At 33.3% G+C, this 26,160-nt stretch overlaps 3 protein-coding genes across 4 annotated transcripts; all 3 read left to right on the forward strand.

The window, feature by feature from the left end:
• The first annotated feature begins 3,442 nt into the window (after positions 1-3,442).
• On the forward strand, positions 3,443-6,572 carry LOC112744774 (trihelix transcription factor ASR3-like). The gene is made up of 4 exons (XM_072234007.1): positions 3,443-4,149; positions 4,291-4,636; positions 5,000-5,047; positions 5,938-6,572. Exons 1-4 carry the CDS (start codon positions 3,808-3,810, stop codon positions 6,213-6,215), a joined length of 1,014 nt encoding a protein of 337 aa, XP_072090108.1. The 5' UTR covers positions 3,443-3,807; the 3' UTR covers positions 6,216-6,572.
• A 3,938-nt stretch (positions 6,573-10,510) lies between these two features.
• LOC112744775 (ADP-ribosylation factor GTPase-activating protein AGD3-like) lies at positions 10,511-17,886 on the forward strand. Its single transcript, XM_072234008.1, has 19 exons — positions 10,511-11,121; positions 12,097-12,173; positions 12,306-12,406; positions 12,754-12,824; positions 13,010-13,072; positions 13,260-13,304; positions 13,630-13,695; positions 13,798-13,845; positions 13,926-14,021; positions 14,102-14,143; positions 14,269-14,484; positions 14,585-14,716; positions 14,817-15,041; positions 15,144-15,230; positions 15,311-15,649; positions 15,880-16,025; positions 16,110-16,203; positions 16,571-17,049; positions 17,216-17,886. The coding sequence occupies exons 1-19, from the start codon at positions 11,077-11,079 to the stop codon at positions 17,328-17,330; spliced, it is 2,487 nt and encodes an 828-aa protein (XP_072090109.1). The 5' UTR covers positions 10,511-11,076; the 3' UTR covers positions 17,331-17,886.
• A 3,056-nt stretch (positions 17,887-20,942) lies between these two features.
• LOC112744776 (inactive leucine-rich repeat receptor-like protein kinase CORYNE) lies at positions 20,943-24,246 on the forward strand. Of its 2 annotated transcripts, none has more exons than XM_072234010.1 (2): positions 20,943-22,893; positions 23,657-24,246. In XM_072234010.1, exons 1-2 carry the CDS (start codon positions 21,932-21,934, stop codon positions 23,964-23,966), a joined length of 1,272 nt encoding a protein of 423 aa, XP_072090111.1. In that variant the 5' UTR covers positions 20,943-21,931; the 3' UTR covers positions 23,967-24,246. The 2 variants fall into 2 exon arrangements, with proteins under 2 accessions (XP_072090111.1, XP_072090110.1); XM_072234009.1 differs by having other exon boundaries at positions 21,174-22,893; positions 23,654-24,246.
• The last annotated feature ends 1,914 nt before the right edge of the window (positions 24,247-26,160 follow it).

The raw sequence follows: 26,160 nt of genomic DNA on the forward strand, positions 1-26,160 counted from the left end.
CTTGTGTTGTGTAGTGTTCCATATCCGTATCGATTTCTGTAAATCATAAGTTTTACATTAGCAACTAATTTGATAATTAGTTTTTAATTTTTATTGTAAAATACTACAATTAACATAACATTGTTAAAAAAAAAAAACACTCAAAGATTACGTAACTTTCGTGAGAATGTGTGTCTGTGTGTAACATGGTTAAGACTTTAGAGGAAAAAAGAAGGAACTAATGTGGGAATTTAGTGTGGCTAATTCTGTCATTTGCTTAATCACGTAGTTAAAGTTATTTTTCATTTATTATGTTATATAAAATATTAAATACAAATATTTATATATGACTTCATGAAATAGAGAAATAAGATTAACGTTTCTTTTATTTTATTTTTTAAGATGGAAAAAAAAACTATATTATATTTTTTATTTATTCCATTTTTGACCATCTCAATTTTTTTTTTTTTGGGCTTAGTCCATCTCGATTGCTAATTACTTGGTTGACCCAAGAACAAACACAGCCATTCAAATAATAAAACCTCTCTTGACCAAAAACAAAATAATAAATAATAAAACCTGCCGAGTCCAAAAAAAAAAATAATAATAAAACCTGCAAGTACGATTTGGGCCAAACAAGCCATTCAAATAATAATTAAAAGGGTTTATCTATCATGTGTTTTAAAAGTATAGATTAACATTATAAATTGAAATTTTTTTTTGTTAAAAATACAAAAAATTTAAATTTTTAATATATTTATTTTATATCTATTAAATAAAAATTACTAATAGTAAGCTTGTTATGTATCCTAAAAAGCTACGTGTTAGCTAAATCCTAATTAGAATGATGAGTTATGATTTTCAACTATTTTTCCTTTATTAATAAAATTTATCTATTTTTTATTAACAACAAAGCTTAAAACCCAAAGAAAAACAAACTTCTTAAAAATGAGATGTCGATAAAATTGGTATAAAGACGAAAAAAAATATAAGAAGGTAAATTAAAGAACGCAAGATAGCCAAAAAATAAATTATAACTATAATTGGTCATTCCTTCTGCACAAGAGTTTGCATAATAGAATTTATTTATACACTATAAAAATTATTTTATTAAAATTGATCTATCATTAACAATAAATAAGAATACCTTATACAAAACATAAAAAGACAAATAGTAATAATAAATGTTGTTATTAGTATTTTTTTTTTATATTTTTTTCTCTTCCGTCTCAAATTTTTTTAGTTAGCCATTAGAATAATTAAGTTTATTCTCACTTAAAAATTAAGGATCTCTCAATATAGAAGATGAGTTTAGTTGAAAATTTAACAACTAGATGAACCTTATGTTTTACCAAATATAAAATGTTAATTTAAGATTTTTAAAAAAGATCAAATACCTCTTCAATAAATTTTATCAAATTCAGTTAAATTAGTAGAGTCGTAAACGCATTATCAAGTAAATACTGAACGGCTATTATGGCTTATTGTACACAAATAAATGACAGTGATCTCTTTGAATTAACACTCTCATTAATTAACTTTCCTAATTCACTAATTAATTATTGCAATTACGTTATGAATTCATGTTGTTTGTATTGTTGATGCATATATTTTCGATGTTGATGTTGTATTAGTATAATTTGATGCTTAATCATGGAATTCTTCGAGAGATTCCACTCTGGTCCCCCATCATTCAGGTCCACACAGAGAATATGACCTGCTACTTATCCTCTAATTCATAATTCAATAAACTATATTCAGAATTATTATCGATCCTTCCAACTTCGTTCATATTTTTATGATGATCTTTCAATTTAGCTAGAATAATATGACTATGGTGGTTAACTAAATATAAAAAAGAAAAAACATAAATGATAGTGGATTAACTAAATACATTTATACATATATTATACATATTAAGTAAAAAAAAAAAAAAAAAAAAATATATACATATTATTATAGTATTTGCATGTTAGAGAGAAAAGTTAGTTATTCATAGTTTATTATCTTCTTTTTCCCTCAAGTCAACGCTATAAATATAAGGCTTTAACCAAGAATTTTTAGTTAGGTTAAAGTGTTTTCTTTTCAATGGAAACTCAGGTGCAGTTAACTTCATGTGAAGTTGATAAATGAGAGTCGTTAGATGAAATTTTAGTCAAATTAGTCAAATCATCTAACTGCTTTCAGTTATCAACTTCACGTGAAGTCGACTGCAATTGAGTTTATACATTTCTTTTCTACAAAGTTATATTCAATTTTCTATAGTTGATTTTTTAAAATTATTTTTCTAAAAATAATCAAATTAATATTGGGGGTATAAAAAAAAGGACATTCATTTATTTTGTGTATTTTGTTCTCATTTAAATGATTAGTAAAACATATATTTATTCATACCAGTGTTTTTGTGCTAGCATAAATAAATATTGACTCCACATCACAACTTAAAAAGAATCAATAAATGAATCAATATTAAACTGAATTATTCAAATTGCTTTTATATATGGGTCACACACACCTTAGAGAAATGGCGTGTCACTGAAAATTAATTATTATCCTTGATGGTGTTAGACTAGTGCCTAATAGTGGTACTACCTTAATTAAGGTTTTGTCAAAAGGTTGCAAACACTAAAACTAAAAGTGGCTTTAATGGAGGGTCCATCCATTAAACACAAGCATTAGCCATTAAGCCAAGTATTTGAGAGGGGAATTATTCCTTAAGATAAGAGAGGTATTGAGAAAGAAAAAAAAAATGAATGGTTTTAATCTTAAGTGGTAGGGTTAGCATGCCCTTATCAACACCATGGTCCACCTTCCACACACAATTTATAGGCTTAAGAGTACTAATCACTTTTGAGGTTACCTATTTAAAAGGATGATTCTTTCATTATTCACCTTTGATTGATCCCTCAGAATAAAAATTGGAAAATAAATAATAAAGTAGTGGAGTAAAAACTGTGGGTGGTATTTAACTATTTATATTTTTATAAGTTACATTGAACCACCCCTAAACATGAAGAGAAAGGTACAATTCATGTTTGAAACGTTTAGAAAATGACCTAAATCAGGAGTTAGAAAAATACAAATTAGGATTTTTTTTTTTGTTGCCCACGGTATCTCCTAGTCCAACAGGTTAAGAATTAATTCGTCGCGGATCGGAGCTCCATTTAAAAGTCTGCCGCTGGCCAATAAGTTGCTGCATGCACAAGGCGGGATTCAAACTTCCGACACTTGCTTAAGTGAACGAGTGAGCTGACCACTCGACTAACCCAATTGGTTATACTAATTAGGATCTGATAGCATAAGATAATGAAATGAAAGTGCTGTTTCAGGAATTTGATGTCAAACCAACCCAGCAAGTAACCTTTTGCCAAGAAAGAAAACCCCATTAATTTTGAAGAATCAAAAGATAAGGATACGACCCCCAATAAATAGTAATCAATTATTAATTATTAGATTATATCATAAACAAAAACCTTGTTTAGGAGTTAAGGGCCAAGAACCTATTTAGTGTACACTAAAGCCAGTGAAAATTACTAAAAAACAAAAACCCTTAAAAATTTAGAAAAATAAAAACACCCCAATTACACTCATAAAGATCGCAAACCCTTTCTGTCTTTCTTTCTCTCTCTTTTTTCTCTCTCTCGTTCTTCAATTTTTTTTTTTTTCCTTTTTTTTCTTTTCTCTCTTTCAATCCTTAGTCTTACGGAGAAGCCATGAACTAAACCCAAACCCTCTCTTTAAAAACGCCGTAACGGGACTATCCCCAAAAAACACCGTCAGAAACCGACACGTGCGAGTCACGTGATTTTTAAAACCCTCTTTTCCATTATGGTTTTGGAGGAACGAGTTCTGTTTAACGGCGAACACGACGGAGCCGTCAACGGAGCGCAGCCAGTTTCCGCGGCTCCAGACGGCGGAGATGACGGCAAACCGACGGCGAGGCTGCCGCGGTGGACGCGGCAGGAGATCTTGGTACTAATTCAGGGAAAGACCGACGCCGAAACCAGGTTCCGACCTGGCCGGTCCGCCGTAGGTTCGCCGTCGATCGGTTCGCCGGAGCCTAAGTGGCAGCTGGTATCGTCGTACTGTAAGAAGCACGGCGTGAACCGCGAACCGGTTCAGTGTCGGAAACGGTGGAGCAACCTCGCCGGCGATTACAAGAAGATCAAGGTGCGTTTTTAGCTGCGTCGTGATTGGATTAAACTCAATTTCAGTTCAGAATTGCTTATTAATAAAAATCAGTTATCGAATTATGCGTTTGAATTTGAATAGTGTTTCTTTTTCTCTGTTTTCGCAAAACGTGGCTTTAAGGAGTGGGAGTCTAGGGCACGGGATGAAACGGAGTCGTTTTGGGTTATGAGAAACGATATGAGGAGGGAGAGAAAGTTACCGGGGTATTTTGATAAGGAGGTGTATGATATACTTGACGCTGCGGTTTCTCCGGCGTTGGCGGTGATTCCGGCGAGTTCTGCGACGGCGGCGAAGGTGGCGGAGGAAGTGGAAGGTGGTGATGATGCTGAGGTGCACATTTATGACAGTAATAGGAGGGTGAGTGTTGGTGGTGGAGGTGAGGATGGATTATTCTCTGATTCTGAGAGGGACGAGGTTTTTGTTTCTGGGAATAAGAATGTTCCTCATCCTGTTATTCCTATCTCAGGTTTGAAACTCTGCACTTATGAACTGCTGCAATGTTGCCGAAATTTATTGTTGTTTAGCTGATTAGCTGATAAGTGCAAAAATTGTAATTTTTAATATCAACTACTTCAATGGTATGAGTTTTTTCAATCTTATTTATTGTTTATAGTAATGGTGCTGTCTTGTTTGTTTTTACAATGACTGTGGAGTTTTCGGTTACAGGGATCAGACTAGTGAGACTACACTATTATCTGTCATATATCAATAATATTGTTTTGCTAAGAAGGTGGAAAAGTTGGGGGTGGTATTTGGATGACAGTGCATTCATTCTCTTTTTTTTTTCTTATTTATTTAACTTTTCCTGCCTTTCTCTTCTGATTTACAGCGGAGAAGCAGTATCAACCACCCCTCCAAGGGGAAGGCAATGCTCAAGGTAATGATGTGTTTCATTAGGATGAATTGATGATAGGTTGAGAATTGTGGATATTATTTTGTGAAGGAATGATATCGATAGTGCTTAGCTCAAGAAACATGTTGATTGTTCGCAAATGAACCTTGTGTTTGTTCCAATATGGCTTGTGTGTTCTGGGCACAACATTAATGTTTTAGTACAAAGGCTAAATTGTACCTGAAAAGCTAAAACAAGGAGACTGGTTTAATGTGTTTACTCTTGTTCACAATATGGTAAAATCTGACCTCCTAAGTAAAGCTGAAATTCATCAGTGACAACTTACTTCCTTTTTTTACTCTTTTCTTGATTAGCTTTTTCCTAATCCAGACTTGTAAGTTACAATAGAGCATTTTCTAACGATTATTTATGTGTAATTAGTATTTGACAAGTGTAATGTAATGAAATATAACGTATGATTGTTGCTTGAAATTTTGTTGAAAGCTCTGTAACACATGAATCTTCAGTAAATGAACTTGATTTGAAACTCCATACATGTGCATGAATAGTTTTTTACTGGGATATTGTGCACCTTTGAAGTAAGTCATTGAATAACACTACTTGTCCCAGTGTAACATTGTATATTTTTGGCAATCCACACATGTTACACTTACCTAAATGGTAATCAAGTATGTATCTTATATGACATGACTGGAAGAATTTTCTCCACAAAGTATAGATCCTTCTGTGCATAAGCTTTGATTATGCCCTTACTTGAGCTCCTGAGTTTTAGCTTAAGTACAGCTTCATGTATAAGGCATATGAGTAGGATCAAAGGTTAAAATTTTGACCATTACAATGTTACAGAGTTAAGTTCCATGATGACATTGTCAAATAGAATTTAATTTGTTTAGACATTTTCTTTTACCCTATAGATGCTACTAATGAGAAACAACCAGCTTCAAATCCGGATTCTACATCTCAAGGAGAACGAAAGAGGAAGCGGTTTTCAGTTGATTCGGAAGAAGAAACTCTGCAGAGTCAACTAATTGATGTGTTAGAAAAAAACGGCAGGATGCTGCGCGATCAACTCGAAGCTCAGAACGTCAATTTCCAATTGGATCGGCAACAGCAGAAAGACACAGCAAGTAACATTGTTGCTGTGCTGGATAAGCTTGCAGATGCTTTAGGAAGAATTGCTGATAAACTATGATGCAACAAGTTCAGAACACTAGAGCAGTGTACATAAAACACTTTTAGGTACCAGTGGTTTTCATCATTTATCAAGAGTAGCTTCTAGAAGAATATGTGCAGCATTTGCTTCCTCCATTTCCTCCCCTTTTTTTTTGCATATCTTTTGTGGTTGATTACTAGCATCCTAGGATTTTACAACACATTTGAAAAAATTGGAAAAATTGGAAGTTACTGCATTTATTGTTTTTCATAGATTAGTAGTATTTCAGCAGCCAATAATAGCGGTTGTACAGATGATGACACTATTGAAGATATTTTCTTAGTTGTCTTTCATTTTATGCTCTTGATTATATATTGTGAAAGAGATTATGGTTCATTGAATTGGCTCATTTTACTTTATGAAGTGCAAGGTGAAGGATATAGCACCAAAAGAAGTGTTATAGACTCCTTTAATCTAGAGTTAAATTTGCTTTGTCATGTAAGCTATATGTAGGAACAGGTAGGTTATACATTTTTTTTTTAATTTGAAAATTAGTAATGAAAAAACAAAAGACATTAGTATTCTACTATTATTTCCACCTTTTACATGTTAAGATATTAATTCTTTTCTCAATCAGAATCCTAATAATAAAAGAAGTGAAATATCTGGACAAAATTTCAAACCTATCTCGGTTTTGTTTGCCACTTAAAGTCCCATCATTCGATATTAAACTAATCTTAAGTAAGATTTTTGAGTAGAATTTATGCAACAAATAATTAGTTTTTATACAAAGAGCATAGTGATAGTGAAACTTATTTGTAGAAGTGTTAAATGCATAGTGTATGTACCTATAGAAGTACATACTTCATGCTGCTTCCATGCTTAATAGTTACTACTGTCCAGCAATTTTTTTTGTCTTTTTGTATTTTGGTTTTTACTTTAATCATGTTTTTGGCTCACAGTGAAAGTGGTAATGCAACAAATATCATGCTTACAAGTTCTTGGATTCTTTCATTTCCTTACTTTTATGCATTCAGCTTTGATTCCTTGATGTATATTACCTTATCATCTATCAAAATCAGGAATTCATGACAAAAAGAAAATTCGGAAAAATAAGATGGTTGTATAATTGTATGTACACAAACACAATTTTTTGAGATATTAAAAAGTAAATTCTTGTTAATTATATATAGGAATATATGAAACAAGATATAAAATTAGAAGGTTAATACATCCTCTTGTCCTTTCCCTTTTGTCTCTATAAGTTTACTTCTTAATTCATTATCAGTACATAACTTGTCAAATTTATTAGTTTGACCGAAAATTTTAGAACGTCATACAACTAAGACTGAATATATCATATAAATTGGATTGAATTGATTTTGTTTTCATTTTTACTTTTTATTTTTTGGGATAGGAAAAAGGTACTTGGATTACCATATTCTTCCTGAACTAATTAAGAAGGGCAAAAAAAAAAAAAAACTTTTGCTTAAATATTTATCAAGATACTTGCTATTAGTTTCATTCAAAATTGTTATGCTTAAAGGTAAGTAAACCAGTAATATATTTTGTTCATGTAATAATATAGCTTTTAGTCCTACAATTAATTATGGAATAAGTCATAAAACGTAGAATGTTAACTTTTCATTTCTCAACCAATAATGATTAGTATTTAATAAAACATTTTATTTTGAGAAATGCATTCCTAATTCTTTTTCTTATATTCCAAGATCCACTTTTTAATTTGAATATGGAAGCAAAAGTGGTGTTGGACTCAAATATGGGGAATACAGGTGCTTCACAGCCATGTAGTGTCAGTGGAACAGAACTCCATTTGATAAAAAATTGATATTCCATTTTTAGTAAACGGAATATGGGGAATATGTGTTTGATCCACTTTTTAATTTCGAGTTCTCCATCAGTAAACTGACGGTTCGAATTGCATTTGATATTCCATTTCATAAAAAAATTGACAACAACAAACAATCCAGAGGGTCCGTTTTCTAGCTTTCGAAATTCATATTTGCCCAACTACAAGTCGGACCATGCGATTTCTTAAGCAAAATTTTAAAATCAAACAACTCACATGGTCCGATTTATATACTCTGAGTTTTTTCAATTTTTTAACACAAATCGGACCCTCCAATTTGTGTACATTGAATTTTTTTCAACTTTTTAAACACAAATCGGACTCTCCCATTTGTGTACTCCCACAATTTTAAAAAACACAAAAAATTACTATGTTAAAGTATATCATTTATTTTGTTTTCATATCAAAATTTTTTTGGCTAATATCAGTGAATTTATTATTATTATTATTATTATTATTATTATTATTATTATTATTATTATTATTGGATTAGAAGGTTCAAAATTGAAAAAGAAACCAAACATGGAGCAAACAAACCACAAAAAATAAAGATCCAAGATTTGTTTGAGGAGCATTATTGTTGGGTCTAACACAACACACACATATTGATTTGGGATATGCCCTATATCCAAAATGGTAATAATAAAAGATAAAATAAAAAATGAAAAATGAAATGAATGAAGATGAGAGAGCATTGTTATTGGGGTTAGAGAGTGGGGCCCAAAAGATGGTCCAGGAAATGGAGGGAACTGAGGTTTAGGCCCACAAGACAGAGCAGACCATCTTCATACACGCGCCATTGTTGCGCGTGAGAGAACATTATCCATCAAACAAGGTGTTGGTATTGGTGTTTGTGTGTCACAGTGTTGGGTTGGTTGGAATAAGTAACTCCGTCCTCTTGTCGTACAACACATACAACGTTGTTTTTACTACCTAAGCTTCCTCCCTCTTCCCGTTTTTCACTTCTCAATATCATAATTCTCTTTGCTCTACTCATAAAGATTATGCCCCATTAATCTTTGAGTTTAATTTGATGTATTTATAGTGTAAAATATTTTATATAATTGTATAATTATATTTATTTTTTTAATAATTATTTAAACTATAAATATAAAAAATAGTTATTTTTGTTGATGTAATATTATATAATTGGATATACATATAAAATTATTTTTATATTGATAATGTATCAAAATTAAGTTTTTAATGTTTTGCATTAATATTTTACTAACCTAAGTAGTTTAATACAGTAGGTTTGATTAAACTATGTTTTATTTTAATATTTATAGAGGTATCAATTAGCATCTTTGAAATTTAAGTTATAAAATGCATAATGTTCTGAATTTTGTAACTAATGTCTTTTTTTTATTTTAAAGTTATATAAGTATGATAAATTGATTATATATATCATAAAATATGAGAAAGATTAATGTATAATTTAAAAAAAAAATATGTTTTATTATATATAATTTGTAAAAAGATATTTTTTTATTATTTTCAAGATTTGGATGTAAGAAATCTTAGTTAAATTATAAATTATTTGTCATATTAATTAATTCTTTTTTATTATTTTTATACATATTTAATAAATAAAAAGAATGAACTAATAAACATGTTAGTATCTGTTAATAAATTCATAAAATTGCATGATGTTACTTAATTTCATAAGAAGTTTAGTTAAAGTAATTTAAAGAGAATTTACTATATCCATTTTAATTAAGATATTAAATTAGAATTTAGTCTAATATACCATTATATTTTATATTTCTTTATAATTATGACAATGATCTACTAGTATTATATGATCTCATCAGAAGTTAGAGACTTAGTAATTTACGTATCTATTTTAATATGAGATATTAAAATGAGATCTAGTAAGTAGTAGGATATTAAAATCATTATCATTATTATCGCTTAAGCTTTTGAAGTAATCGAATCAATTCAATATGATATATATATATTAATTAGTCTTTAACATATCATGGTCAAAATTCGACAAAACATAGCTGCACCAATCTTAGATTGTAATAATAAATAAAAATAAATGGGTGTTCCTATCTGTACACGAAGAAATGAATCAAGGACATAAAAAGAAAACATAAATTAATCTGCGATTCTCTGCTAATTATGACGACAATATAGTACATATTATAATATGGATATCATGATTATCATATATTGGGTCTTGAGAAACACTCGGTCTCAATTTAGCCTTTAAAATTTCAATTGCTTCAATTTAGTTCTTGAATTTTTCAAATTTTAATTACATTAGTTGTTACAGTGGTTTCTGTCACAGAATCAATTAAAAAGTTTAGAGACTAAATTGATACAATTAAAATTTTAAAGACTAAATTGAGACTCAAGTGTAATTTTAGGAACCAAATTGAGTATTATCAGATTGGGTCTTTTTAATTTTAAAATTGATAAAAATAATTAAAAAGGAAAAGAGAGAAAAGAAAAAGAAGGGGGCAAGAAAGGGAAAGGTGCATAAAAAGGAACTCAATTGGGTTGTGACTTTAGTCTCTCTTGGGATTCTTATTAAGATTTTGGTTTGATTAGTGTAATTTTGGGTTTAAACAATTCCCAATATATAATAAGAAATAGTAAAAATAAAGAATATAAAGAAAAATAAGAAAATTTTTTAAGACCCTTTTTTTATTTTTATTTTTCACTTTCCCTTTTGTTCACTTGAGAAGTTGAAGCAGTAACATTCACACACACAAAAATCAAACAAATCAAATCTAATGTGACCTCAAACTCCAACGTTGTCCATGTTTTCTGTGCTTTTGCCGTTTTAGGGTTTTTGAGGCACTGAAATCAGAGGCAGTGAAGAGTGAAGTGTGAAGTTGGAAGCTGGAAAAAGTTCAGATTTTGTTGATGCAAGTTGCAAGAGGGTGTGTGTTTTTCTGAGCTTTGGATTCCAAGATCCAGCATTTGATGATGAAATGCTGAATCAGAGTTATTCTTAGACCAACACACTGCAGAATCAAGCACTGGAATCGTTTGTTGTTTGGTCCCAAACAAACAAAAATGCAATTTGCAAAGCTAGATGACTCTCCTATGTTCCGGAAGCAGGTCACTCACTCTCACTCTCACTCTCACTCACTCTTCTTACCCTTTTGTTTCTGAGCTCAAAAATCAAAACTTTTTCTTTTGTTTCTGTTGCTTAGTCAGAATTTAATCTTGGGTGGGGTGTAGAATTTCATGTTGATCAAGCGTTTTTAGTGTTTGCTGGGAAAAAAAAAACGGTGGATTTTGTACATGTTGTACAGGATAAGGAGTGTTAGTGTTAGCTGGAATGTGAATATTCTCATGTTTGGATACTCAACTTTAGCTTTGTTTCTTCACTAAAATCACTATGGTTCCTTTTGAATTATGTGGAATCTCAACAAAAAATCAAGGGAAGAAAGCTAGAAGAAAGTGGGTTATGTTATGGCCTTCTGTTCATGTCAACATCCCTCATATATGTTCCAAACATTTTGTAAATAAGTTTACTAGTCCTGTATACTCAGAATCTTTGTGGAGATGAAATATCCTAGTGAGGTGCCCTTTAGTTTTGTTATTGCCTGAGGTAATTGCAAATTTTTTTGTGGACATTTGTGAATTTGGACATGGTAGTGATGGCTGTTACTTGTGGCACACCTGATCGGCCGTGCCTGGAGGGTTGTTGGATGATCTTTTTGGTTGAAGAAAGTTGAAGGTGGCTATGATTTACGTAGAGCTGCGGTAAGCACTAGCAGCGAGAGTTAAATAGACATCAAGAGTTTGCAAGAGCTATATTAACTGAGGGTCCATGTGATTTTTGGCCCTTGCTACCCCACCAGCGCTAAATGTCATGAAATGTGATTCCAGTTAAAAAATTTTCTGTAGTATGTGTGATCATTTGTTATCATGTTGTACCTCATTCTGCAGGGTCTTTGCTGGTCTTTTCCCTTCCTTCTCCTCTGTTTTAGAAGTCTTATACACTGCAGTCATGTTCAAATATCATATATTGGTTTGATATATGCTAAGAATTAAGATGGTTTTCTCCTTTAATATTTTGGTGGACAGATACAATGCATGGAGGAAAGTGCTGAATCTTTGAGAGAGAGAAGTTTAAAATTTTACAAAGGATGTAGAAAATATACGTACGTCATTGTTTTCATCTTATCATTATCATTATTTGTTGATTACTAGCCATGAACCTTTGAGAACATGTTCAATTGGTAATATATTTTTATTTTTAAGTATCTAATTGTCTTCACTGTTGTGCCTTCTAGTGAAGGACTTGGGGAGGCATATGACGGAGACATTGCATTTGCAAGTGCCCTTGAAACTTTTGGCGGTGGGCATAATGATCCCATCAGTGTGGCTTTCGGAGGTATGCATTTATTTATTTATTCAATGATGGTTGATCAAAGGTTCTTTGTTTGTCATCCTAGCTTACATGAATGTATCCTCAATGTCATCATGTTTCTTAGTGCCCAAGGAAAGTTGCAAATTCAAGAAAAGTTATGACTTACTGCACTTAACATGACTATGCTTCCCTTTTGTCACAACAGTGCGATTCTCGATGAGAGAATTTGCTTGAACTTTTTCTCTATTATTAAGATTACTGTATTTAGGATTATCCAACTACATATTTTGATTTAAGCCTGCATGTAATTTTTTACTAAACTCTTAAGGATTGTGGAATAATTTCTGATTGAGTTTCTTCCTGCACTTCAGGCCCTGTTATGACCAAATTCACTATAGCCTTACGAGAAATTGGGACATACAAAGAGGTCCTTCGATCACAGGTATGATATTGTGTTGTAAATGCTTTCGAGCTTTTAATAACTGCAACTGACTCCTTAACATGCCTTTTTTCTTTTATGAAAATGAAGGGAAAAAGTAAAAAGTTTAGTTAGCAATAAATAAGACATTGTTTTCCTATCAGCTCTTGGTGCCAATATCCTACTGACATATATTTTCTTTTGTTCAGGTTGAGCATATGTTAAATGACAGATTGCTCCAGTTTGTCAACATGGATTTGCAAGAGGTCAAGGTACTATATTTTTATAGTTATTTCTCATGTTATATTTTCATTTGATATTTCAAAATTTGATTTTCACAAGAAAACCACTATGCTAATGTAGCTCCGTTAACATCATTATACCGTTACTTTTGAGCATTTCAATTTCTATGAGCAAATTATGCAGTTGTCTATATTTTAAGTGATCCTCCTGATGCAGGAAGCACGGAAACGCTTTGACAAGGCTAGCCTTATTTATGACCAGGTACATTTCCTATCACAAATTCTTTATAATTTGCCCACATGGTGTTTTGTTCCTCCTGAATCGAGAATGTGGATACAATTGCCTACTAAATGATTCATTCTGATACAAAGAGATCTATGGACATATGGTAGATTTTAACAATTTTTGATACACTACTATAAAATGGTCCTAGACTTGAAACAGAAGTCTCTGAGAACATAATTTTCAGAATTTTCTAAGTTTGTAGGTTGCTGTAGCCTCTTTACTTCTTAAATATAAAAGTACATGTACTAAACTGGAGACAACAATGTTAAGCTTCAGCATCAAGTTGCTATAATCTTTGCAGACTCGTGAAAGGTTTCTGTCACTGAGAAAAGGCACAAAAAGTGAAGTAGCTAATGCCCTAGAAGAGGTAAGCTTTTGTATGTCTTATTTGTTTGGGACAGCTTATGTTCACACTCGACACTCGAATATCCCATTCTTCGAACTCCTAAATGATTAGGAAATGTTTCAGGAGCTTCATAATGCAAGATCTACATTTGAGCAAGCTCGGTTTAATCTGGTCAGTAAACTCATTTGATCATAACATAAATAAGTTATTACGGTATGATTTTTTTTCACAAAGTTAAAATACCTCTCCAGGTTACTGCCTTGTCAAATGTTGAAGCCAAGAAGAGGTTTGAATTTTTGGAAGCAGTTAGTGGGACAATGGATGCACATCTTCGTTACTTCAAACAGGTAGACATTGTGTTCGTATATGTATCTTCTGCACCATATTCTTTGTCACCGTGCTTGTCCTAAGTAAATTTTATTTGTAGGGGTATGAATTGTTGCACCAGATGGAGCCATATATTAACCAGGTTTGAAATCAACTTTGTCTCTGAACACCAAACACTGTTTTTTCCTATGGAATTTTATGTAATTGGTAAAATTATAATAAAGTGAAGCATGAAAAGTTATTTACTCCAAGCTAGTTCCTTTGCAGGTCTTGACTTATGCTCAACAGTCAAGAGAAAGGTCCAATTATGAGCAGGCAGCTCTCAATGAAAGAATGCAAGAATACAAACGGCAGATTGACCGAGAGAGTAGATGGGCTTCAAACGGTTCTAGTGGATCTCCTAATGGAGATGGCATACAAGCCATTGGTAGAAGTTCACATAAGATGATAGAGGCAGTTATGCAATCTGCTGCAAAGGGAAAGGTTGGAGAAGAGGCCTGTAAATTTGATGATGAAAAAGAATTAGTTATTATTTTCTCCAGATGGCTTCTCTAACATTTTCTTGTCTGTACATCATTTTTAGGTCCAAACTATTCGACAGGGTTATCTCTCAAAACGATCGTCAAACTTAAGGGGAGATTGGAAGAGGAGGTTTTTTGTTCTTGATAGTCGGGGAATGCTGTATTACTACCGTAAACAAGTCAGCAAGTCATCGGTTAGAAATCTAACATGAACAAATCAGTTGGTTTATGAATAACTTGAGCTGATATGCTTCTTCATTCTCCTTATGTTATTGTTTTAATTCTCATGTGTAGGGATCTAGCAGTCAACATTCTGGTCAAAGGAATAGTTCTGAGCTTGGATCTGGACTTTTAAGTCGATGGTTGTCTTCTCATCATCATGGTGGAGTACATGATGAGAAATCTGTTGCTCATCATACTGTGAACCTTCTTACATCTACAATCAAAGTTGATGCTGACCAATCAGATTTGAGGTTTTGCTTCCGGATCATCTCACCAACAAAGAACTACACTTTGCAGGTTGTTTGATATGATTTTGCAATTTCTTGGATTATGATATTATTACAGGGATAATAGTAAGGGCTTTATAGTTTAATTCCGGAATTATTCTTGTCAGTGCAGGCAGAGAGCGCACTGGACCAAATGGATTGGATTGAAAAGATCACAGGTGTTATTGCCTCATTGTTGAGTTCTCAGATTCCTGAAAGGGTAACTGCCAAAAACTTTTGCTTGATATGTTCCAATGGAACTTCGGTTAACTTTGATTAATGGTGCCCAAATTTTTTCAGTTATTACCTGCAAGTCCAATGGGAAGTGCTCATAACAGGTCTACCAGTGAGAGTAGTTCTTTTGAAAGTTCAGATTTCGATCACACAGCTATTGAAGAATTTGCAGCAGAGAGAAATCCTGCTACAGCAAATGTGGACCGCAACTCGAGAAGTTTGCAGCTGCAGCGATCCGGTATTAAAACTGAGAAGCCTATTGATGTGTTGCGAAAAGTGTGTGGGAATGATAGATGTGCTGATTGTGGTGCCCCTGAACCTGATTGGGCATCACTAAATCTTGGTGTTCTTGTTTGCATCGAGTGCTCTGGTGTTCATCGAAATCTTGGTGTACACATATCAAAGGTAGGCCACACTAGGGATTTCTCTTGATCTCTGTACTTATATGTAAAATTCTTTCTTTAACTTCGAATACCATCTGTAAAGTTGCTTCACAAAGAGCATATTATAAAATCTTTACTTCAAATTTTGAAATCTTCTAACTTCGATATTTAGGATTCAACAACTGTTTCTAGTTTGCGATGTTGCTTCAATACATTGATCATGTAGCACCCTTTTCGTCACTTCTGTTACAGGTCAGGTCACTTACGCTGGATGTTAAAGTGTGGGAACCTTCTGTAATAAGTTTGTTTCAGTCTCTGGGGAATACTTTTGCCAACTCTGTCTGGGAGGAACTATTGCAATCGAGAAGTGGCTTTCAGGTTGATCTTGTTTCTACAGGGTAAAAATTCCTCAATCTTTGCATTAGACCACTTATTTCTATGAACCTTTGATCAAGTATTGATATCCACTACTACTCGTGAAGGTTAAGCAGGCCTGATAAATCACTAGCACTTTTCGTCAGCAAACCTTCTCAATCCGAGTCTCTATCTGTTAAGGAAAAGTTTATCAATGCAAAGGTATGATTATAATATCTGTTATATGCAGTCTTCTTATACTTTCAGATCTTACTGAGCAGAAAACAAAGCCTGTAACAATTACTATATAATTTTGATTAGTTTAGGGAATATGATGGTTTATGGTTTTGACTTCGGACAATGAAGTGCTATTGTAACAAGTCAATAAAATGCATTAGTGCTACTAAAATCATCACGATCGCGTAAGATGTATCCGATTATCAATGGTGCTACTAAAGGCATCTTTATCACAAAAGCACAAACCATTAGACAATTGTGGAATGAACATTTGTATGCATTTTACCTTTTTATGTGACCTTCTAATTGCACCAGAAAACAACTTCCTCAATTATTTGTTATTCCATGACAGTACGCAGAGAAGCTTTTTGTTCGCAAGCCAAAGGACAGCCAATACCGTCTACTGGTGGCGCAACAGATATGGGAAGCAGTTCGTGCTAATGACAAAAAAACCGTGTATCGATACATTGTTAATTCTGACATTGATGTCAATGCTGCTTATGAACAAATGTGTAGCAGCTCTTTAACCCTTGCTAAAGTGATGCTATTACAAGAGCAAACAAACCATGATCACGGCTCTATATCGAGAAACACATTGGACTGGTCCTCTGCTAGCTCTTTGAACGCAGGCTCTAAAGAAGGACGTGCCGTTGACAACCTAGATGGGTCTACCCTGCTTCATCTTGCTTGTGAAACTGCAGATATTGGCATGCTGGAGCTCCTTCTACAGTATGGTGCAAATGTAAATGCAACCGATTCGAGAGGTCAAACGCCATTACATCGCTGTATTCTCAAAGGCAAATCTACATTTGCAAGATTACTTCTTTCAAGGTGAGTCTGATGTATTTCATGTATCAGCTTCAACTGTTTCTATGGTTGTGATTTAAATGTTCATGAAATATGCTAATGTGCTTTTTTCGCTGATTGAATCATTCTTTATACTATACTTCCTTTGCAATGGTTTTATGACTTCTATTGAAAATTTTTAACAATGCAGGGGAGCTGATCCTCAAGCTGTAGATGATGAGGGAAGAACCCCTATTGAGCTCGCTGCGGAGTCAAATGCCGATGACAGACAAGTCCATGCTCCATCCACCGATTCTAATGGATGAAAGTGATAAGGAAAAGGGTCTCTCTAGCTCCAAGTATATTACAGATATAAGATATGGAAGATTGGATTATTGTAAATTTGTATTTCATAAATTAAAAAAGCTGTTTTTTTTTTTCCTTTTCTTAATGAAGGATGTCACAAGTGTTGAAGGCTTAAAAAGGAGAGTGGTAGGTTGAAATGCCTGCCCCTTTAATATTTTATCCTCTTTGTGCAAAATTAGTGCTGAGATTTGTAATGTAAAATGACCACATTGGTCTGAGTCAAGAGCACTGATATATTTGGTGGCATGCAGGAAGCTCTGTAATATGTTGTTTTGTGTATTTTAATTTTGCTTCCTTTTGTGGTGAAGCTGATGAGATGTGTTAGGCTCTAGGGGATTTCTGTATCACTGTGTACATTGGTTTATTTTGGTGAAGGTGTTGTGGCTGTAATTCACTATTTATGTTTTTTTTTTTTTAATTTTTTTATTGTCAGATGGGTGGGACCTGTAGTGAGGATATATTTTTATGGCTATAGTTCTCCAATGTCCTGATATTTTCAATATTGATTTTATATATGTGCAAATCCAAACTGATAAAGAAGGTAAATTATTTATGACCTTACAAAGGGTAGTTTTTGAATCACCAAGTTGTGAATTAAAATGTTATGGCCAATTGAATGAAGAGTGAAATAGTCTGAAAATTCCAATGGTAAATTCATGTCTTGTACAATATGGAAAATTCAACCCTCCTAACATGAGACATTTTTTCTAGTGAGAAATTTATAAAAAAAAAAAAAAAAATCATGAAGCCTTAATCTATTGGGTTAAAAAGTGGACAATAGCTTAGGGAAAGCTAATGAGCTATAGCTCAAATGACACAGTCTACCCATATTCATCTAGAGGTTGTGGGTTCGAATTTAGATCCTCTAAATTTTAAATTTTTACTTTAGAGAATAAAGTGTGGTTTCTCTCATATTTTCTCTTGATCCCACCTATAAAATAAATAATGAGATATCACACTTTATTCTCTAAAGAGAAATTCAAAATTTAGAGAACCCAAATTCTTAAATCTTACCTTACCCATTACCACTCCTATAATTGGTTCATTGGCTTGGATTATGACTAGACCAAATCTTTGTTGTTAAACCGGGATATTTTGATTTGAGACCAAAAAGCAAGAACATTGGAAAAATGATTACCCCATTCATTTCTTCTTATCTATTGTATCAAGTTATATAGACAATTCAAGAAAACATAGACAAACAAAAAACAAAGGGAAGAAGTTGATATTGTACTAGAAAAGATGAGATTCGATAGAAGATGGAGGGTATGGATCACAGAGTACATTAAATCAACATCTATTTTTATAATGGTCAACGGGGCACCATCGAAATCATTTAAGATGGAAAGGGGACTTCGGTAATGTGACACATTATCACATTTTCTATTCGTGCTGGTTGTAGATGTATTGAACAGGATGATCGGGGAGGCGGTGAGAAATAGGAGAATTGCTCCTCTCCTAGTCGGTAAGGATAATATAGAGTTATCACACCTACAATTTGCTTATGACACTATATTGTTCTATCCGTCGGAGGAAGAGACAGTCAAAAATTACAAGAGACTTTTGAAGTGCTTTGAAGTGATGTCCGGATTGAGTATTAGCTTTGACAAGTTCAGTTTGATATCGATGAATTGTAGTCAGGAATGAGTGGGTCGGATGTGCCAATTATTAGGGTGTCAAACGATGAGACTACCAGTGAAGTACCTGGGTATTGAGCTAGGAGCAAACCCGAGACTAGTTAAAACATAGAAGCCAATAATAGATAAAGTAGAGGAGAAATTTAGTTTGTGGAAAGCAAGTGTGCTAAGTAAAATAGAGAAGTTGGTCCTCATCAAGTCAATGATTTAATAGTCTGCCTACTTACTATTTGAGTTTGTATAAAATGTCGGCTACGGTGGCAAAAAAAAAAAAAAATTTCATTGCAAAGGAGGTTCTTTTGGGGGAAGGATGATGGACACCATGGGTTGGCTCTTTTAAAGTAGGAGTTGATACAGGCACCGAAGAAACTAGGAGGGTTAGGTGTGGGAGATGCAATGATCCATAATACTGCTTTACTGTTTAAGTAGTGGTGGAGATTTTCTAAGAAGGATTGTCCTTTGTGAAAGAAGGTTGTGTGCTCCTGCAATAATCTGAATCTTGAACAGTTATTGTCTACTCAAGCTATACCGGCAAAAGGCGGCCTGTGGAGAGATATTTGTCACTTGCAAATAAAGGAGCAATATATCAGACAAAAGATGATTGACGGACTAGTTATGGAAGTAGGTGATGGCAGATCAACCAGATTTTGGGAAGATACATGGTTACAGTCGAAAAAGCTAAAAGACTCCTTTTCGAGGCTCTATTTGATTTCAAATAATTGGGGACTGTGCATTTTGGGATGGGATAGAGTGGGTATAGAACTTTCAATGGAGGAGAAAACTCCGCCAATGAGAGATTGATAGTTTGAACCATCTTCTAGATATCTTGCAAGCTGTGAAATTGATAGAAGGGGTACAAGATAAAGTGGTGTGAAAATTTGATAAAGAAAACGTTTATACTACTAACTCATTTGTGCAAGTTTTATAGGTACAGACTGTAATGGAAGATATCCTCAGCTATAAGTTCACAAATGGAATTTGGAAAGGACTAGTACCCCTTCGAGTAGAGTTATGTATTTGGTTTGTGATTGTATGTTGAGTTAATACAAAGGATCGACTGAACAGTTTGGACATCATTGAACGAAGAGATAATGTCTGTATTACGTGTAACAAGGAAATTGAAACTGTATAACATTTGTTTGTTATGTGTGAGTATGTTTGGCAGGTGTGGTGCACATGGATTAGTTATATGGGTCGTACATGGAGTATCCCAGGATCTATAAAGAAGCACTTTGAGAGCTGGAGGACGATGCCCTTGAAAAAAAACGCACGGAAAACATGGTCAGTGGAATTCTTTTCCGTTATATGAAATATTTGGTTGTGTAGGAACGAGTTCATTTTTCAGAAACAAGTCAACAGATGTAATGGACTGTGTTGTTAGGTCGTTTTGTTGCTCTAAAAAATAATGTCAAAATAACTCATGTTATTGATAACTACACCGACGATGACATAAATGTTACTAAAATTCATGTTATATCTCTTGTACGTTCCATTTAGTGTGTTGAGCTTGTTTTCTTTAAAAAAAAAACAAACAAACGGAAGAAGTTGCAACCAAACAAACATTAATCCTCTTGGCTTTGAGCTACATTTAGAACACTAAATTCTAAAATACATTTGTGAATATACACGTGTTGGTCAATCATGAAACTCCCCATAATACAAGTATTATAACTACTTAATTAATATCACATTAGGTTACTAATCTAAAAAAAATCTAGAAAGAATTATTCCTAGTCATAAGATAGCTTGAAAACTGATTAAAGATAAGATAATTCTTAATCCTACCTGCCACTTAAAAGTGATAAAGAAAAGATGGAGAAAAAGGGTGTAATATAATAGTAATGTAGGGCGATCTAAAGCAATTATTCGATGCAAAAAATAAATAAATAAATAAATAAATAAATAAAGTAGGAAACTTTACTAATAACTCATCAACACCACCATGCTACTAACACAATACTACTAGTGTTGTGTTAACCACTCACCATAGTTACAGCACAAATTCCCATGCCAGGTTGAAAATCAACGGCAAAAGATTTAACTTTTATGAAATCAAACGGTTGATATTCATCGTACAATTCTCTTCCTCCCCTTCACGGATTTCAATGTCTCACTTTCGGACCAAAGATGGACCCCACATAAGTACTGTGTCTTTTTTTCTTTTCTTTCTTTCTCAGTACAACAAAGGCGGGAACCAAGTTTTTGTCGCAGAGGGTATGGCCCCTTTCTTTGTCATGAGAGAGAGAAAAACAAAAAAACAAAACAAAACAGAGAGTTTTTGGATAGATAGGGAGAGAGAAAGAGAGAGAAAGAGAGAGTAATACTACTTCTAGTCTTCAACTACTGTACTACATGTTTTGAAAATCCAGTGACATTGCAGTTTTTGAAGGGTGCTTGTGCTGCTTCTCTTTCTAGTTGCTTTTGTTCAGTGTTGTTGCTTCAACTTAAGTTCATGGTCTTCCACCACCCTTCAATTTCTGTTTAGCTTTTTGGGCTTCTGTTGTGTTTCCAAGGATAAAAAAGGGAACTTGTTTTCTGGGTGTTGGTTTAGCTATTCATTTATTAGTACCCAGGAATACTGGGGTTCTTTTTTTTTTTATTTTTATGATTAAGTGTTTTGTTCTGGTTTCGTGTAATGGTGGAAAATTTAGTGGTTAAAGTGAGAGAGGAGGTAAGAAAAATAATGGGATTCGGTGGAAAATGCTAATGATTCGATAGTTACACTTCTGCTTGCTTTTCTATGTTGGCTTTCTTGTGAAGATTTTGAGTTGAAAAGGTTGAGGAAGATGCTTATTCTTATGCTTATGCTCTTTTCAACTCATGTTAGCATCAAGTGTAAAATTGTGATTTTGGGGACCAATTTGAGTATGTGTCCAAGTGTTGTGCTGATGCAGTGATGCTATTTGAGAGAATTTCATGCTGAAATGCTCATTTTGGAGCTTCTAAGATTGAATTTTGGTTGTGCCTTTGTTTGTTCTGCTGAAATGGTTAAAAAAGGTAGCAACCCTTGTTCTCTTTCAAGGGTGTTTTTGGCATTCCTTCTTGTGTTCTTGTTCAGCTTGAGCAATAACACTGTTGAATGCCATGGAAGGTTGAGTATTAAGCATATCTCTTCTGAGTCTCCATCATCATCATCTAGGCCAACACCAACACCATCATCATCATCACTATACAAGGATGAACCTAAGAAGATTATTCTTAGTATAGTTTTAGGAGCAGTAACTGGACTAGTTGGTTCTGTAATCTTTGCATTTGTGGTTCGTTGTGTTGTTCAGTACCTTAACAGAACACCAATCCTCAAGGGTCCTGTCATATTCTCCCCAAAGATTGCCCCCAAGACGCTCCAATCGGCATTGGCGAAAGATAACCACTTGCTTGGTTCAAGTCCAAATGGGAAATACTACAAAACTGTTCTTGACAATGGCCTCACAGTTGCAGTCAAAAGGTTAACACCCTTTGAGAGCAATTCACCCGAGACTAAGAAAAAATCGGTCAAGAGGCAGATACAGAAGGAGCTTGAGCTTCTCGCTGGATTAAGGCACCGAAACTTGATGAGCTTGAGGGCTTATGTGAGGGAGCCTGATACATTCTTATTGGTTTATGATTATGTATCCACTGGTAACCTTGCTGATGTCATGAATAGAGTTAGGGAGAATGAGTTGCAGCTTAATTGGGAAGTTAGGCTTAAAATCGCAGTTGGTGTTGTGAAGGGTCTTCAGTATCTTCACAATTGTGTTCCTCAAGTTCTTCACAACAACTTGAAGCTCACAAATGTGATGCTGGATGCAGAGTTTGAACCAAAATTAGCAGATTATGGATTGGCTAAGCTTCTTCCAAACTTGGATAGAGGGACTAGTAGTCCTCCTGAATGTTTCCATAGTTGCAGGTAAGACAAATCAATGGATTTTGATTCAGTCTCATTATTTTTTTACCACTGTTTTGAATTAGAGATTAGGTTCTATGCATTTACAGCTAGCCAATCAAATTGCAAGAAGATGAGAAGCCATGATAGGTAGTAATTGTAATAGGTGGTTTGTCTATATGCTGATTTGGCACTTTCTTGTAATTTTATTGGCTGACAATACAAAACATTTATAGACTTTCGGTGCATAAAAACTAATTCCTTTTAATTATGGTCTGTTTCAATTTTTCACACCAAAAGGGTAAAGGGGTGGTTGATATCTTGGCATTTGTTCTGATTCCTTTACCTTGTTTAAAAAGCTCCACACCTAATTGGGGTTTTCCACTTTAGAGTACCTAATGAAAGATTCTTGTGGAGTAACCAATAATGTGGATTCTCATGGTGCCATTTGGTATTGGTTTCTATTGTTTAATGGAAAACTTTGCTCAACCAACAAATTTTTATTCCTGCAATTACTGTTAAGTTTTGGACTTATTTATTATAGTAATAATAATAATCTATGTGCATGTTTAGTAATAGATTTTTAATGTTATAATTGCTTTATTCAACAACATTGTCAACAAAATTTTCTTCTTATAAGCTCTTTTGAATCTAAATATAAGATATATCATTACAAATTGACAAATTTTTCTGGAATCTAGATGTATTAATGACAGTATACTATTGCCAATAAGATTAGTTCATGTTTTGAGATTAAATGGTGTGTTTTGCTTTGAGATTTCAGCAGGTACACTGACAAAAGCGACATCTTCAGTTTCGGCATGATACTTGGTGTTTTACTAAGTGGAAAGGACCCTACAGATCCATTCTTTGGGGAGCCAGCAAGTATGGGAAGCATGGGGGGTTGGCTAAGGCACTTGCAGCAACAAGGCGATGCGAAAGAGGCTCTGGATAAGAGCATTCTTGGCGAAGAAGGCGAGGAAGACGAGATGCTAATGGCCGTGAGAATCGCCGCCGCATGCCTCTCTGATATGCCTGCAGAGAGGCCTTCTAGTGATGATCTTGTTCTCATGCTAACTCAACTCAACAGTTTTTAAAAGCAAACTTCATTCCAAAGGTTTCTAAAAGATATATCATATCTTTCTTTTTTCTTTGTTAGGATGATAGTGTCTTTTAATTATTTTGGTGTAATTCATTGCTCTCATTATCTTGGATTTGATAGTGTGCTTGCTATTTTGTAGCACTCTGATCTTGCAGATTTCTGTGGTTGGATTTTAGGTTATACTAGTATATTATATATTTTGTTTGTAAATGACTAGTATGTTAACAAGGAAGTGATTTCCTATTTACTATCAAAGTACAAATTTTTTTGTATCATATGATCAAAACCATAGTCTAAGGCAATGTGTACAGAGTTAGTCTTGGTAATTTGGCACATGGATATGAAACAATCACACAAACACATAAACCTATAGTTCCAAAATTATCATTCTTAGATGATTTTTTTTTTTTTTTTTTTTTTTTACATTTTGTATTTTAATACTTAAATTATTTTCCCCCGTTAATTAGATTTTGTTGAATTGTTCATAGACAAATAGACATTTATTTTTGGGTGTACACCACACTACTAAAAGGCATAAGGTGCCAAAATGCATTCACACATTGCAACACAAGAACTAATGTAGGTAGATAATATGAATTCTTCATGTCAAAGAGAAGCTATGAGAGAGACTGAGAATTTTTCAATCATTATTCTAAGGATTCTCTGTATATTAAAATAAGGGTTAAAAGTTAAATTAGTTCTTGAAAGATTATATATTTTTTAAATTCATTTTTAAAAGATTTTTTCAATTAAATTAGTCTTTTAAAAATTACGAATTAATCATTATTGTCCTTCAGTAACTCCATTAACAATTTTCGTCAACAATTAATATGAAATGTTAATTGACAACATACATAATACTTAACATGTGTAATTGGACGTTGACTAGATATATTTATCAAAATCTATTAATTTAGTCCTTTTTTCCAATTACATAAACTATATTCCCAATATGACTTACCGCTAAATTGATAGATTTTCATAAACATATTTGGTCAGCATCCAATTAGACGTGTTAAGTATCATGTATGCAAAAATTATTAATGGAGTCACTAAAGGACAAATATGGTTAATTCGTAATATTTGAAGAACCAATTTGATTGAAAAAATTTTTAGGGATAAATTTAAAGAATATCTCATCTTTTAGGGACTAATTTGTTTCAAAGTCGGATTCTTATGTAGAGGTCAAAACTTAAAGGCTTTAGAAAAATATTTATCTTTTATTAAACCATGGTAACTTAAATCAAAAGAAAAAGCTTGTTTAGCATCAATCAATTACATAATCATTGTAGAGTTTCTAATTTCCATAACCTTCCCTTGATCATAAACTTGTATCATTCCACACCAACCTTCCCTTTAGAATGAGATGAATCACTCCAATTAATTTGTGCCAAAAAGCCATGAACTATTAAGTACTAGAGGCAAAAACTGCATTTAACTTGAGTCCAATAGAGTAGTAGTCTTAGTTCTACAATTAGTTTATTTTTTTGTTCATAACATTGATACACTTGTATTTTTTGGACCTACCATTATTAGTTTAGGGAACATTTCAAGTGCACCGGGGAGCACCGGTGTTCCAGTTATTTTAACCGTTGATTTCAATTAATATATATTATATATATTTTTTATAATTCAGATCAACAGTTAAAACAACTGGAGCACCGGTACTCCCGGTGCACTTGAAATATTTCCTAATTACCACCTACATAAGTATCTACATTAAGCAATATCTCCAAGAGTTGTGGTAGTGCATCATAGTTTTTATCCCTGTGTTTTATTTCTGATTTTACATCATTAATCATGCACCTGCTGTGAGACTCAGAAGAATAAATTTAATCAATTTAAAAACTAAAGTTAGGAACTGTTAACTTTTTATAGGAGTAATTTTTTTACAAAAGCCAATTATTAAATTATGTCTATTAGTGTGCACCTTTTGCAGGGAGAAATCAGTTTCCCATGACCAATAACAATGATCATTCAAATTGCAGTGCCCTGTGTAAGCACTCATTGATTCTCTCTTTGCATTTTCCCAATGCTTAAATTCTGTTGTATCTATACTGTCATTATTCCTGTTCCTTAAGCAGTTCATGCAGTATTGCAGATAGTGAGATGAAATGTCCATAATATACTATATTTTTATTGTCACTATATGAACCTGAGAGAATATTTTAAGTGCAAAATGTCTTTAA

Source organism: Arachis hypogaea, chromosome 4, assembly GCF_003086295.3.
Source record: "Arachis hypogaea cultivar Tifrunner chromosome 4, arahy.Tifrunner.gnm2.J5K5, whole genome shotgun sequence".
Taxonomy (NCBI): Eukaryota; Viridiplantae; Streptophyta; class Magnoliopsida; order Fabales; family Fabaceae; genus Arachis; species Arachis hypogaea.